The following is a 16,860-nucleotide window of genomic DNA, read 5'->3' on the forward strand; positions in this document are numbered from 1 at the left end:
GTTATTATTACAGAAATATTAATTCCAAGAAATCAGCTGTCATAAAGCAAATCCAATGCTAAAAATCATTACAAATAGCATAGAGAATAAACCAGACATAATTATGACAACTGTTAAAGTCACAATTTGTCTGTATCTTGAATACCGGGCACAAATCTGGTTGTATCTCAGTAAAAACACTGCAGAACTGGAAAAGAAATCGATTAGCATGACAAGACCAATTAAAAACACGAGACAGCTTCTTTACAAGAGACTAGGGGTCTTTCTGGAAAAAAGATGGTGGGGGAAGGATGCCAAATATGTAAAATTACAAGGGACATGGAAACAATATGAACAGGGAATGGTTGTTCACTGTTTCTCTAATAGAAAAACTAGGTGATAGCAAATGAATAGACTGGTTCATAACAAAGAAAAGGAAATAGTTCTTCACTCAATGCATCATTAACTGCATAAGTCCTCGTGACAGGAACAAGTAGATACTAAAAGTTTAAATGGATTCAAAAGCAGGTCATGAAAAAATGCTGCTAAATACAAAGACACTACCTCTGGCTCAGAAAGCCCCTAAATAACAAATTGCTGGGACACCATTTAGGAGGAAGGTCACTAGTGTTGGCCTGACTTTATACCCTTTCCTAGGTGTCTTCTACTGGTTATTGAGAAAGGCAGTCTTTGGGCTAGTTGGACCTTTGGTCTAGCACAGTATGGTAGTCCTTACGTTCTCATCTTTATTCCTTCCTCACCACTTCATTAGAGCAGAAATGGCTCAACAGCACTGACAGCTCAGGAGATCTTGTCTCTCACTTAGTGCACTAAAGCTCAATGAGGAGAGCAGGAAGAAGAGCAGTTGAGTCGCCCAAGCGCTAGACAGCAGCACACGGGAGATGGTGAAGGGGCTGGGAGCTGGGGGGTGACAGTCCTCTAGTCTGGAAGCAGTAAACTTTCTTCCCACTGAATAGGTGTGGGGGAGAGACTCCAGACTCACTGGCTATCTTAGGATTGACCAAAGGTCAAAAAGCAGCACTTCAGAAGTTTCTAGAAGTGACTTGGGTAAATTTGGCTTGGAGGAATGCTACTTGTCTCCCTGCAAGGGGTTAGGTTTGGGCAACTGAAACTAGGAGGAGCTTAGGTCTGCAGATGATGAAGGTTGAACATGGAAGTGCTTGAAAGGAAAAACAGGCATTGAAATGTCTCCCCTATCCAAAATGAAAATTTCACTTTTTTAAGCTAGACTGCCCTATCATGACATCTGTACAAGCAAACATTAAGAGGCAAGACAGCCTAACAACATTAAACACAAAGCAGAGTAGGCAAATGGAAGCCTTAGGAGCTACATCCACCCTGCCTGAGCTGGCTGGTCCTGGGACTGGGCTTAAAGCCCACTGTGCTCCTGAGATTCATTAATGAATTTGGGCTGCTTAGAGATTACAGGTGCCTTCTTGAGCAGGTTTATATGAGCACTGACCTGACCCTTCTGCTCACCTTTAGTCATGTGGCAAAGACATACCGAATACAGGGAGATGTTTGGGTCACAAATGTAACTCTAGGTCCAACTCTCCTGTATCTGTAAGGTCTATAATGTCTGTGTGCCCCAAATTTTGCTCCTCACCCCTCAATTTCTCCCCTCTCTGTAGGAGTCTATCTTTCAGACTCTGAGTTCAGTCCCAGGGCACTTCAGGAGTACACAAAGCAGAGGGTTGGCAGTCTGGCCTCAAACCCAACCTAGATGGTACTGCTGCACTGCAAAGCAGTACAGTCTACAAGAGGTCTAGAAGCAGCAGGCAAAAAGTCTTGCAGGAAAGGGGTGAGGGAACCACCTTACACTGAAAAGGTGCATTTTGACTCTATAAGGTGGTTTCTGAATATTTGAGAGATTTTCCCTCATAGGAAAAGGACAGAGGAGTGACTAAAAACAATACAGGAAACCTTCCCCACTGTCTGAGATATGGTACAATGTCACAAGGCTTTCACGTTGCAATTTATGAAGCTGTACCTCCAGTGAAACCTAACTGTACATTTCTTTTTAATGTACGCTGAAAATGCCATGTACTAGCAGTAGCTATTCAACCATTGTAGAAAGCTGTTTATGTATCCTTCCTTTAGACGTAGCCACAGTCACTAGCTGCAATTCAATGGGCTATGACTAAAGAGGAAAAAATCTCCAATACACTAGCTAGAGATATTTCTTGAACGTGAACCTACTTTATCGATTAATATATTTAACATACAAATACTGGACTGTTTGCAGTCTCACAAAATAACATAAGGGATTTAAATTTTGAAACTGCTTTGCAGGATTCTGCACCTGAAGCCTGCAGTATTTGAAAACATGATCAAGCTGTGCCTTGCAGCAGACTATAGTCTAGTAACACCGAGAGGACAGACTGTTAAAATAAGCATCTACATCATTTTTCACAGTACACAGTGCCACAATGCATCTGCTTAAAAACAAATATATGTTTGCAGTGAAACATTTCAACAAATCACAGAACTCAGCAGCAAAGTAGTTAAACATTTATGATTTGATTTTATCTCAGCTTGGAATGTCGCTGGAGTGTCCCACTTCTAACAACTGTTTGCTAAGTTAAGGCTTTAGTGTTTACACAGTGCTGAATGAAGCAGCCTGGTCACCAGATGTGAATGCTTCCTTAGACTAGAGCTTTCAATCAGATCACGGTCCTAATGGTCCCTGCTCCAACCTTCTTCCTCAGGACGTCCACCAGCCTTTCCAACCTGAGAGGGGGCAGGGGAGAGGGAGAGGAGAGAAAAAAAAAGGAAGCTAACGTTAGGAATGTTCTGGCTGAAAGAGACAGTGTTTGCACTGAACCAAGCTGTCCTGGTGGTGGTCACGCTCAGAAACAAAGCACTACTGTAAAAGACAGACATTAAGGGAGAATGCAGACCACTTACAGAAAACTTTTTAACCTACAACCCAACCCATGTGCAGTCAGTGATATGTATCAACTCACTTTTCTTTTGTAGTATATGTAGTATCTGAGGTCCCCTAAGGCATTAACACAAAACCCTCTGCAGCAATCCTGTGGCACATACACACCTCGGTGTAAGCAGGACATTCAGTTCTTGCACTTTTTTAAAAATATGAGTGGTCCATGGCTCTTGCTAAATGTAACGCTTAGCTGTTGTTTCCCCTTAAAAAATACTCTGCCCATTACGCAACAGATACTTTTATTGTCCAGTTTATAAATTTATGCCTAAACCCCCATGTGGTTTATGTCAAAAACTTTTTCAAAATACTCAACAAGCCAACTTCCTGAGGATGTGGATGATGATATTTTGAAGGTGGCCCGTATGATTATTATGTTGACACAACTACAGAAAAATTATCAGTCTAAATAAGCAGGACAGAGAGCCACCTAATCCTCTCTTAGTTTTAAGGCACAGGCTGTAAGCATGTCCAGCATCTCACTGGCTTAATTTGTTCTTTCCCTTTGTTAAAGTATGCAGGCAAATGCAAAGGGCTAAATTTGTTCAGCGTTTTCCATTCACCCACACTTATCTTCAGCACTCTAGTAATCATGCATTCAAGCTATTTCTTCAATTTATCTGTATTTAATGGAATCCTTCAATAAAAGCTCTCCTACAAATAAACTAACTATATAAAAGCAGACACTGTGTAGTAAAACACTTTTAGAGCCATGTCCAGCATTTTATACACACAACTTCCATAATGGATAAAAAGAGTTGCAGGTTCAAATAGCTGTATTCACTGTTGCAAAGTTGACTATTTTTTCTTATCTGAAAAGACAGGTTTGGGTTTTTTTTTTAATATATTATACAACATGAGGAATGCAGATAGGAAATAAAAATAACACAGCTTTATCAAAACTGCAAAATTCATTTTATCTCATGGATGCATTAGTACCTTCAGTGCAGGAAAACTAGTTAACACGTCTTGGATTTATTGCCACAAGTCATGACTAACGCACATGGTACGTATTGAAACACTCTTGTTTTCCAGGAACCAGCAAGCACCATGAAGCTACACCTTTCATTGTACTCACCAGGTGACTTAATTCTTGAAACGAGATTAAGAATTCACCACCCTAATGTAATTATCAGACACCAGGAAACGTACGTGGAAAGTTCAGCTGGTTCTAGCTGTACCACAGGGACGCTAAAGGAGTGAAAGCACAGGTGAAAAACTACTGCTTAGCTACTCCTCTCCCTTCCGTTTTCCAAGTATTGCTTTTCCTTTCTAACCAACTAGTGCATTTTTCATGGTTTTGTAACATACATCTACTGCACTTCTTCGTCTTTATGGAGGCAGCACCCAGACAGTCATAATTCAGTGCAGTCTGTCCATGCAAGTATAAAGTCAGGGCTTCCACAAGTTATTTGCTCCTGAAAGTTTTCTCACAGTGGATAAATCAATGTTTTCTGGGTTCTAAGGGTTTTAACTCAGTTACTGATAGGTCATAGTTTCCCAGCCTCTTTTACTGAGAAGTTTCCCTGTTAAATCAGTTGTTAGTCCACATGCAATTTCAGAAAGCAATGGCAGATCAGTCCTTACTTTTAACAGCACGTATGTTCAGAAGCCTTGCAGCTTTCTCGGCTACTTTATTACTGGAGGTCTCTTTCTCTCTCACACTAGCACCCTCTCCAATGTGCTTCAGAGACTTAAAGCACAGAAGAAATGTTTCAAACTGTCTGGACAAACAGAAGGTTTGGGCTGCAAATTGTTTTCTGGGAGACAGCAGAAAATAGTAAAATCCGAGATCATGGCTCATTTAAATCACTGTTCAGTTAAAAAGAAATACTCCGTGGCTTATACAAGTAGGGGAAGAATGACTTCAATAATTGAGGTTTCTTTTGGGGAGACATAGGTCGGAGGTCACTGCTTACACACTGTCCTGCAATTGGCCTTAGATGTGCACCACTCTGTGACCAAGCAATGACACTGCACACCAGAGCAGAACAAGTTAGCGAAGAGCTGCCCATGTTTGAAGAGAAATACCACTGGGATGAAAGTAGCTGTCTTCTGTTTAACCTTGAAACTGTCAGGCTTCATTGAAAATAATGAGGCTTAACAATCATAGCTTCTGCTTTTCAAATGAATGACTGAAATCATCAAAATGAGGTATCCCACACCAAATACAAACCGTGCAGGGCTTATTTGCCTTTTGTTTCAGTCATGTGTGGATTTGCAAATTTATTTATTCTTTATTAGAAGAAAGAAAAAAAAAAGCAGCAGGAGATTAAGAAACCATACCTTTGAAAGAGATTTAAACAATAATGTAGAAGAGAAACTGTAACAGCTATTTATAAGATAAAATAACAGAGGGCAAAATTCACCCCTACACAGACACAAGACCCAATATACCACTGAAATCCCACTTAAGCCTGCAAAATAATGCTATGGGCTGAATCAGTGGTTAATAACTCTTGATACAGGCCTCAGGGGGCTTTTCGGAACGATAATCCTGGACTCTTTGTTCACCAAGGACCCAACTCTACCATCCTGAGTCACACTAAGCAACATTTTTCTTTGTGAGTAATAAAAGGCAGCTAACAAGGCTGGTTTTGTGTCAATGAGGTATATACTACCTGCAAGGAGTGAGAGTGGCAGAATTGCCCCTTGTCGATAAGGCTCTGCACCCAGCCCAGTGGGATGCTGCAGGCAGCTCCTTTCGGAGGCTGAGCATTTTAATCTGTGGTAAACTGAAGGAATAGTCTTATACCTCAAGACCAAAGGTAACTTAAATATCTAAACAGACAAATGGGAGGTGCTGGGAACTACCCTAAAAGTCTCAGTGTTTGCAGAGTTTTATTCAAAATACGGAAGACATTGACCTGAAGAAAGCAATGTTTATTACTTTGTGCAATCATGATATATCTGCCAGTATAATCTCACCATATTTTACTTAACTGAAAGCAGTACTGACTATGTTTGACTGTATCCTAAGACACAGATTTAACAAATGACATTTGTCTTTTTGCTTGTGAAGGAAACAGTCCTCATAGTATAAATTAAATGTGCAATATGACACTCTTCTCCTGAGATGTAAGCACAGACGCTCATTGAATTTACATCTCATGAAGTAACCAAACTAGTCATTCAAGAAGAAATTAATTAGGTTTGTATTTTAGGTCAGACAGAAGAATGGTATGGCTGGTGACTCTGCTGCAGTGCTGAAGGTCCAAACGTGCAAGGACACACAGGCACCTTTAGGAATGTTCAACAAAGCCTCTTAAGGTCTCGTGCCTCATTCTCACAGATTTCAATTTCTTGCTTAGAGATTTTGGAAATCCCAGTAGGTGACCTTTGCTATTTCTTGGTACTTAAATAATTCTAGAAAATCTGTCCCTTAACAAATAAATTCTCTCAGCAAATGCCACTTCAGCATTCTCTACACAATTACTGTATGTGTGCATGCAAAATGAGTACAAAATGACATAGAAAATACAGGAGCAAACTATATATTCAGATGGATAGGTACAACTTTGGTTTTATTTATACTGACTTGCACATATCCAAAGTAAAAAAGTCTTGTGTTTTTTGGGATAGATGGAATTGCATCAATGAAAAGCACAAAAATGAGAGCTAAAAATATTCTTTATCTACAGTACCTACTTCTGTAATGCTCATCTCAGTGCTTCCATGAAATGGAAAAACACCCGCCTGCCCCCCCCCCCCCCCCCCCCGCCCCAATTAGGAAAGGAACATCTGGTCCATCATTGTGAAGAGTCTTGAATTGCAGTGGCTTAACGCTTCCTCAATACAAATCTGGAATTGAGCAGGTGAATCTGTGTTTTAATAGAGAAATAAAAAGATTTCCTTGAGGGGCCTGCTGCTATGATATTACCAGTTTGAATATGTACTTTCAAAAGCGTTCCTAAGCTTTATGAAGGTCCTTGTCTTCAGAGGAAGGCTGCCTAAACAAGAAAGTTGCTAGGTGTGTCTTCCCCAAGACAAATTCTCAGCCATTCTCAACTCCTCTTCCAGTTATTTCAAATTGTGTTCTCTTACTACCTATGCATACATCTGACAAAATGCCTGTATGGAGTGTATGTTGTTATATGGAGTGTTCTTAAGTAGCTCCTGAACTGTTTGGCAACCTGTTTTGATTTTTAGCAAAGCTTTACAAAGCTTTACTCCCTTGAGTATAAATCATTTTGGTTTTTGAATCAGTCTCCATAAAGCAGACTTAAACCCCTTACTGACAGAGAAGTTTGTTCCAGGAGCCCAGAAGTGGGATGTATAGTTGCAAAAATGTTACCTACTGGTCTCTACTGCTGACTCTTAAGCGCATTTTTGGCTTACTCTCTTCTTTCATGTATTCTGCTGAAGAAGTCTAACTCTAAACTGTAGCTTGGGATCAGTAAAAACTCTGCAACTGCCTAAATCCACATAGATCAGTACATCCTCCCACACTGCTCCATCTCTGCCCAAAGGAACTCGCCCCAAAGAAGAGGAGTGGCCTTTATCCAGAAGTTCTGAATATGACAGTTATACAGTCACAGGGTGATCTTTCAGGGCATCATGCCCCACAAATAGTCTAAATGGATACCCTACTGAAAGAAAAAGGTATCCTTCAAGTAGCCTATGTCCTAATCTGCAAAGCAATACATAGACTAGCCAAAAACAATAGCTTCTACCTGCAGATGGAGGAGTTCAGCGATAAAAACAAAACCCTCCTGGGTTTTGAAATGCTGTATAAAGGCTTATAAACCTAAACTATAACCCTTGGTTATCTTTCCAGTAGATAAGATTAGGCTCGGGCTATGAAGATGGCCTTACTTGTGTGATTTCTGACTTCTTGTGGAATGTGTTTTGCTAACACTAATTCTCTTTAGAAACCAAGCATGTGAAAATATATTAGGTAAATGAAATGCATTGGACAAAAGCATTACAAGCAGTTCAGCAGTAGAGCTCAGTGAATGACTGTTCAGTGAGTGGTCATATAAACAAATTCACTTAATTTTGTCTCAGAATAAAAAAACTCCTTTCCTTTCCCTCTCCTTTCCTTCAGTCTTCCTCTTGGATATATTTCATCAAAACCTAAATGGAGTGCTTGTTTTCAGGCATTTTCTCTAACAGTCAAGGAAACAAATGACACAGAGAAGAGAGGCTGCTGTGATACTAGTCTTGCCCAGAAACCAGTCACTTGGATAGGATCATTTACTCAAGAGGCTGGAGGAAACTGGTTCAGCTCTATTATCTGTACGAGGGAAGTGGACCCCAGCTGCTTCCCTCTCGAGGGAGTAGCACTGTGCTAACACTGGCTGCTGGGGTGGCTTGCTCTCAGTATCAAATGTTGAGGCTGCTCCGATTGAATAAAATGCTTAAATATTCACTGGATCAAAGCGTGGAATGTAAGGGTATGACCTCGCAGTGAGTGGCCTATCTACCATGCTACAGAGGCATCGCCCTCTTACCTCTGGGTGGTTCAGTGAATCTTTAATTATTCTTACTCCTTAATTCAGGTATTATTTTTGCCCCCTCAAAAGTCTGCCTTTTTGAACAATAATAATTTTTGATTGACTCACAAAAAAACATTGCTGGTTGCATTTAATGGTCATATACACCAGTCTGTAACAATTCCTTCATAAATCATCACAGTGGTAAAGACTACATGTGGTTCAGATGCACCAGGCTGCCTCTCTCTGCTTAACAAAGTTCCCTCTGCATCTTTTGGATTGGAGACTGGGCGTCTTTCTAAATGACACGCTGGAGTTCAGCAGTGGTTTTGAACCTGATGCAGGAATTGCTGAGTAAAATTCGGTGCCTGGTGTTAGACAGGTGGCTGGACTGACTGGTATTAATGGTCCTTTCTGGTCTTAAAACACAAGACTTAGAGACTGATTTAGCAGAATCAGCGAGCTCTAAACCGTGGTAGACCACAGTGTTGAATCTAATCACTCCAGGCACTGCTGCCAATTCCTGCCTGCCCAACGCTGTTTGTAATGTCACTCCAAAAAGTATGTTCCATTAAACTTGCAGGCCTTAAATTTGGCAGGGCAAACCATTCTGCCTCTGAAAAGCACTGTCACAAAACAAGCATTCCTATTAAATCCCTTTCAGCGTCTTCTCAACCCAAAAGAGTAATTCTGTATATGATTAAACTTAGAAGTAAATACAGCCAGTTGGGCTCCTGACAGCAGACATATTTCAAAATAAACCTGGCTTACACAGGCCTTGGCTAAAATATTAAGCCTTTATCTGTGGTCCACAATAACTAATCTTGTCAAATTGTTTGCTCTCTACCTTCTGTTTGGAAGATTATGAGCTAGCTCACCATTACTATTCACCTTGTGCCATCACTAGCAGCAGGAAAAGTGAGTGGTAAACACAGTTGGTCTATTTTGATGGCATTTCACCTGACTTTGCATTGATGTAGATTGCTAAACAGTACAGGATAATACAAAATCAGGACTTTCCATCTATGTTGGATTTAATGCCACCTTGTGAAAGGTATCGCTCCTTTGCTTTTGAATGCTTTCTCAGGACAGCTGACACTGATTGCCTAAAATAAATGAGCTTACAAGAAAGAAAAATAAACCCTGAAACAACTATGCTATAATCTCATCTGTATTTCAGTACATTGAGATCTACAACATGCTTATCATACAGACCAGGCTCTTACTATTGGATGGACCATTCACATCTGAGCATGGCTGGTATTAAAGACTTAAAAAATGAACAACTGAGACAGAGGATATATTAGCATATTTAAGGCCAAATGATACTCATTAGATCATTTAATCAGATCACAGAATTTCACCTAATTACTCCAGCTTGAGTCCAACAGTTTATATGCCAATTTTATGCAAAGTTTACTACCTCTATTTGTGCAGGAAAAACCTTTTCTATATCTCTTTCCATAAGCTTGAATTACTTTTAGCACTGACACTTACTGTTTCCATGCATTTGGTGTCACAGCTGGTCTCTTTTTCAGGAGAAATCTTGACATCGAAGCCTACTCCTTACAGTGACAGCATTTACACAAAGTTTGTGCTGATATGAATAGGCAATGGTCTCCTGGATTTTCTTCCCAAATACTTCCTGGAAGTCTCTGTCACCTGCTTAGGAAAAGCTACCAGTTTTACCTTATGCTAATATATCTTCCCCATAAAAAGTATTCTGCCATAGTATGTATTCATTTGAAGGGGGAAAAATATTACTTCCTATCAACTCCTGATGAACACTAGTCCTGCCCTTTGGTAATGACATTTGGTATCATCAGAGTGCCACAAATCAATCACAGGTAAGCTTATTCTGTCTCTGAACTGTTTCCCACCTTCTTCTTGAGAGCAATACAATCTCAGAAAAGCGAATACTCTTTGCTTTGAATGCTCACAACATGGAGGGATGGTCAGAACTTTTAAGTAAAGTGTTTAAAAGGCAGACATCAGGTCTATTTTGCATTATGAGTATTATGTGGCAAAACAGCATACAGAGAAGTGAAACGACTTGCTGAAGCTCAACCAACCAAGAAGACTGAAAAGCCCCACATGTTTAATTTTATGTGGTCTTGAGCTGAACTGGGTTCCTCATGTGCACAAAAAAAGAAGTATCCTGCAGAATTAGAGCCTAAAATGGCTGGATACAGAGCCCTTCTCTCTCAGCTTCTCAATCTGTGCTCTGAACCATGTCAGCTGGTAACAACTAGCCAGTTTTCTTACTCTATATCCAGCTGAAACGTATTTCAGAAGGCGGGAAAAGAACCTATTTTTTAGAGGATTTTGGTGTGTTCTAAATCCTTCTTCAGGAATATTTAAAAGCAATGTCAAAAATTGATTATCTAAAATAGTATTTCAAATCTGCTCAAAACAAACAGACAGGATTCCTCATAGGAAAAATATTCAGGATGCAGGACCAGCAGATTGATACACATTTATGGATCTGTAGAGAATGGGTTTACTAAGAGACTCTAACTTTAGAAGTATCTGTCTGAAACCACCACGTTACACCTTTCTGCATGTTTCAAACAAGCCTTCCTTGTAAGGCCAGGTCTGAACCTCTCAGCTGTCTATTCCAAGCCAGTCTCACCTCTTTTGGGCACGTTCTGGTCAAGTCCTGTTTGCAATGAGTTTGTAAAATTGCAGATACTGATGTACTACTCAGGCTGTTTCCCAAGTACATCCCATCAAAGCACAACTTTGGCAGACTCCTCTTGATATCATAAACAATAAAGACAACATGAGCTTTTTTCTTGATTCCGCAAATATTTTACAAAACCCGATGCAGACTTGCTGGCTCTAGGCAGGTCTCAGTTACGTTCCACCTCCCTGAGGTGGTTCCACCCTCGTGACCAAAAGTAATCTGGAGCTTGTGGAGAGAAAATTCCTTCCTATATACCATCATCAAATCTCTCCACTTTACATTAAAAATAATTTTTTTTACACAGGTTTGATGTATTTCAATAGATTTGCCTTCCTGGCATAAGTGATATGATATTGCCCAAGCTAGAACAACTTTTACATCACTGAGAGATCAAGTAACAATGGAAATGGGTTTGGATATAAAAGGAAAGCATTTAATTAAGCTCCCACTTGTGATAAGTCCTTTGTAACGGGCTCAGACTGGTAGGTGAACTCCCCACCCTTCCTGTGAAAGCCAGTGGTGCCCACAGACTTCTGATTTCAGGGCAACTCACACTTAGTCATACTTCTGAAAAGTATTTCCAGAAAAAATAAGAGCAGTCTTCCCTCAGTAGCGGAGTAACGAAACATCCATGCATGAAACATCCTCTCCACCTCTTAACGTTTGCAATATATTATAGATGGATGTTAGCAACACGAAGCTTGTCTATTATGATGTTGCGATAGGGTCCCCTATGCAGGGATAAAACCAGAAAAGATGCCTAACTGCTCATTTATACACAAAAAAGTGTTTTTAAAATACCAGTTGAGACTTAGCATCACAGACCAAAGTGCATTCTACACATGCATAGTGCTCCCTAAGATACTACATAGGTTTTTTACTAAATTGTCAGCCATTTCAGGGCATTAAGGTAAAAACAAACCTTCCCACTTCTAAACTTCAGGAACTTCTCTCCAGTAGCCGGCAGACAGACAGTCTCCAACTGTCTCCTGCACCATTCTAGCCAGACATGTTCACATGAGATTTTTTTTCACTGGCCTTCTGGGCCTATTTTGCTCCATGTTCCTGCCATCCAACTGGGAATGAGCTTCTCCTCCTGCTCCTGGGAGGTGAGCAAATTCCCAAGCAAGGCTGACTCAGGAGAGAAGCAGTGGACCTTCAGCTCATTCTGAGGAGGGTTTTAATTCTTCTGAACTGGTGAGCTTGCAGACTCAGGCCTTGGTGGCAATTCTGCCTGGAGGTGACATGAATGGGACTGATTGTAGGAGAAAAACTTTTTAATTTCTGCTGATGAAAGCACAAAAACTTGGCTTTACATCAACAGTCACTAAATTCTTCAAAAGCATAGAGTAAAATATTTTCCTCAGTGTTTAAAATCGGAGATCTGTGAAACATCTTTGGTATTGAGTTCACCTCTTAGATATCCCTTTTGTCAGATGTAGATGTGCATCTGTGACATCCTTCGTATAATGTATGATTATCTTATCCAAGACTGAGGTGGTAGAAATGGATATATTATGAGGCACAGAATGAAGTGCTAAATACAGTAATTTTATTATACACATCTCCAATACCTGCAGTGTCTTCCATTCAAAGGCTGAATTCTGACACTTTCTATGAGCAAAAATTCTGTAATCTGAAGCTGAAATGATAAAATTTGGTCCAAAAGATTTATGCCTTCCAACAACTCAGTGTTTAGATCTATATCCTTATACCCACATCACATACAGCAAGAATGTAGTATAGGAAAGCTGAGCAACTTATCAATAAAACAGCAGTGGCAATGATGGGGTTAAAGCTGGTTTTAGCTCTCATACTTACAAACACAATTGATGCTGTCTTTCTACAAAATCTTGTTAAAAAAATTAAAAGTCTTATGGAAAAACCTGGCTATTAATTAATGACTCAGTATTAGATTAGAAACATGAATTGTAATTTTTTCCTTGGAGAACTAGCCCCTGCTTCAGTAAAGGTACACTTAATTTTAAGCAGTGGAAAAATTTAAATTATTTTAAGTTTGCTTCAAATTAAATACCTTGCTGGCCTAGTCAGTTATTTCTATTTGTTGCCGTAAAGAACTGTTCCAGCAATTCTCTAAAAGATTATACGTAATTCAGAAGCTTCAGAAAGTCTGGGCTTTCTTTTTGAGCTTCTGCACATACATTTACAGTCTTCAATCTTTTGCATATGTTAAGAAACAGTATGAGCATTAACAGAAAGAACCACAAATTTATTTTTATTCCTTCAGCCCAGCCACAAATAAATGACTCTTGCAAACAAACCAAATACTATTTAGTAACGGCAATGTAAATGCCATGGACTTATTTTATTTGGATATAAAATATTAAAGTAAATGATTATTTGCTGTGACAATCGTTTTATCATCTTGGAAAAAAAAGCAAGTCTGAGAAAAAGTTTTCTTGCTGTTCCTCAAGGATCACTCAATCTGCTGTTCAAAGTTATTTAATAATTTGTCATAGAATGGTTAACTATAAGCTTACAAATATTGTGTCAGCATGCTTCTTCCTATTGGGCAAACAACTTCAAAATCTAATTTGTTTGTGTTATTAGTCTTACTAAATATTAGTCTTTGCAAGTCTGGTTTACGCCATTGATGTTAACTATGCCAACATTCTGATTTTGTTCTGAAGTATTCCACAACAAGCTGATATTATACAATACAAGCCCAAGAGCTAGCTGATCCAGTTTACTGAGTATACTTAGTGTATTTTGCTACTGATAAATCAATAAAACCATGTTGTAATCTACAAACTTCCATCTCTGTGAAGCAGCTATAAGCAAACTGTAAATGAACACACAGGTCAAAAACTGGGATGCTGTGATTATGTTGACTCTGAAAACATTTGACTTTCATAGAATACATTTTAGTGTTTGAGAGAACGAACTTTCAGCACTGCTTATATTTTCGTGAAAGGCTGAGATGATAAATATTCAAATGACGATAAATATTTGTGTTTATATTGTAACTACCCATACTTTAAGAAAACAATATCTGCACTGCAATCCACAATTTACAGAGGTTAAGTAAATGTAAACCATAACTACACGAAGAAAATAAATACTTGACTAAGACGGTATGCTCAGTTTTGCATTCTTCATCCACGTGAAACTCCCTGCAGTCAATGGATATTTCGGATGTGTAAGGAATGCAGGAAAGGCTTATCTGTCATTCCCTTTGGTTGGGATTTTTTGTCTTCATTCTGTTACGTACACCACTGAACGTAATCCTGGCATTGATCATAAACCGTCAGATGCTAAAGGCCTCCCTATAATTTATGACACCCAAAATATCCATGAGAAGGATATGCCATAATCTGCTCTGGCAATATCACACATTATAACTGTATGAGACTGTTGGTACTGATATCACAAACTGCTCTATTAAGGGCCATCTTCAAATGAAAAGAAGACTTCAGAAGATATTATGAATCGTTAGTACTACAAAGGGTCTCAGCTGCAGTAATTCTGAACATCACCAAATCTGTCGTTCAGGACTCTGGTATTGAGAACGGGATCTGCAGCTCCACAGGTGCTCTGGACCGGCACATTCCTGCTCCAGACTGCACAGAGAGCATAGCAGCACCTTGGCATGGGATTTGCAACAACTAGTTTAAGAAGAAGAGTGCTCCTAAACTAGCCAAATAGGGGGTTTTGGTTTGTTTTTGTTTTCTTTTAAATCTCAGCCCCTTGCTTTAAGTGTCTTGCTCCAAGCTGTCCAGAGGTCCTCAAGATGCCCTTCTCTAAAACTAACCTGAGGCCACTTGTTTCTTTTAAGATGACAAAGATAGCAGCAATGCTACCACTCCTCCTTTTTAAAACAAGTATAACAAATTATTCTGACTCTCAGCTAGAGCATTCAGCCAAGCTAAGGAAAACTTGGTTTTAACCCACATCTGTCACTTCTCAAGAGAGCAGTACACTCCAGGGCTGAAGAGTCTTCTCTACTTGTCTTTCTGAAGCTATGAATTTCTACAGAAGAAACATCTGAAATGTTATTAAACAGTGATTCTGTAGGTGGTGATGGAGGGCACTCACCTGGAAAATGGGAGATGGGTGTTCTGATACTGGCTCTGTATTTATGTTCAACAGGCATTGGATAAAACTGAGAAAAGCCCTAAAGGAAAGTGTCAGAACCAGGTCTCCCTTCTTGGAGGTGAGTAGCCTACTCACTGCTCTCTGATCTGAGAAGCCTGCATTATTTTCTGCTGTGTGGTACTCCTTCAAGGCAAGGAATACAGAGCATCCAGACCAAGCCTGCATGGCTAAAACATCCCTCTGAGATACAAGAGATATGAACCAGGATCTCCTCAGATGGAGAAGGAAACTCAGCTCTACTCCGTCTCACTCCAGAGGAGTACCCCTGCTCCCAAACAACCACTTAGAAAATGGGTGGGGGTGCACAGATGCCGAGGAAGTTTTTGAAAGAAAATGTCTGAGGTCATGCTGTTCCGCATGGATCTCAATGCAACGAGTGTGCATCACACTGGTTCAGCACGTGCTTCCCCATTGGGTCTCCAAGGAATCCAGGCAGAAAAGACAAAAAGTTGATTGTTTTGTATTTTTACAGTCAAAAGTTTTCTGCTTGTGCTAACCCAAGTCCTCTCCAATTTGGGCCGGGAAGTTATTAGTATTAGTGGTACTAAGTTATCAGGCACCCCCTCCATCACAGCCTGCAAATTTTACCTGGACTGTAACATGGAGTACGCAATTCAAAAATTGGGAAGTGACGTGTCATCCAATGAAGAGAATATAATCCAATGCGGAAAATACATTTCATTACAGCTTTGCAAAAGTGATATATTTCCTTTTGTACAGCACGAATAATACGTTAGCCTTACCAAGGGAAACAAGATCTTCCTAGTGATACAGAAATGCGGTATACCTACAACAGCCCGAAGAATATGCCACCAGTGACTGAATTTGTTCAGCTCACCTTAGATTTGAATACTAGTTCAATATTTTATTTCCTCCAGACCCAGAAAATTGATTTCACTCTAGATGTTGAATTTCTCTGAGGCTGCACATAACCTCACTGGCTTACTCAATTCTTTTATTGCAACAAACAGGTATCTCTACAAGACTTTTTAATTCATCATTTCACCATGCATATTAGTGCAGTCTGAGGGGAATTTTTCTGAGAGGAGTCACTGGCGTTAGTGCAGAATTCGAAGTATTTAAATAAATTCTGACCCTACTATGTACTGCTTTTGGTTAGATCACACATGACTTTCTTCACACATTTCAATTACTCTTAATTCCTCACTGAATTCCTAAAGCAGACTACTTCCAAGCCTATTGCCCCTAAATCCAATAAATTCACACTGCCTGTTATTGCTACTCTAGTTAACAGTAATATTTTCGTATATGATATGATGTGATTGTTACTAGATTTTGTGTTTCAGACTTTCTCATGTTCCTAGTCATGTCTTGCATGCCAAAGAAATTTTGCATCAGCTCTGCTGCACTCTACAGAATTCTTCGGGGTATGTGGTAGTTTTGCGTGTCTGGGAATCTTCCATCTGGCTAGTGTGGGTTTCCTAAACACCATAAAACCCCGCCCGTGGAGATTGTGTATCTCTTATGGGCCCCATGGAGCTTATAATCTGCTTTTAATCATTGCATGAGGCAGACAACACAGTCCTCATCAAGCAGTTTTTTCCACATTTAATCTCCTTTAATAACTTTTGATCCAGTTCTGAAAGTCCAGAACTATTGCTAATTTTCATTGGTATCTTAGACTGCCGCAAGAGTCATCTTCCTCAGCTCCCCATTTCCTT

General features: G+C 39.7%; 1 protein-coding gene across 4 annotated transcripts in view; it reads right to left on the bottom strand.

Moving 5' to 3' along the window:
- Positions 1-201: 201 nt before the first annotated feature.
- Positions 202-16,860, bottom strand: part of MIPOL1 (mirror-image polydactyly 1) — a 195,291-nt gene continuing 178,632 nt past the window's right edge. For all 4 annotated transcript variants that reach the window (XM_030033201.2, XM_030033183.2, XM_030033194.2 and 1 more), the window contains one exon: positions 202-2,730. In XM_030033201.2, coding sequence (XP_029889061.1) covers positions 2,664-2,730 — 67 coding nt within the window. In that variant the 3' untranslated portion in view covers positions 202-2,663. The remainder of the gene's footprint in view (positions 2,731-16,860) is intronic.

The sequence above is a fragment of the Aquila chrysaetos genome, chromosome 2 (genome assembly GCF_900496995.4).
Source record: "Aquila chrysaetos chrysaetos chromosome 2, bAquChr1.4, whole genome shotgun sequence".
NCBI lineage: Eukaryota > Metazoa > Chordata > Aves > Accipitriformes > Accipitridae > Aquila > Aquila chrysaetos.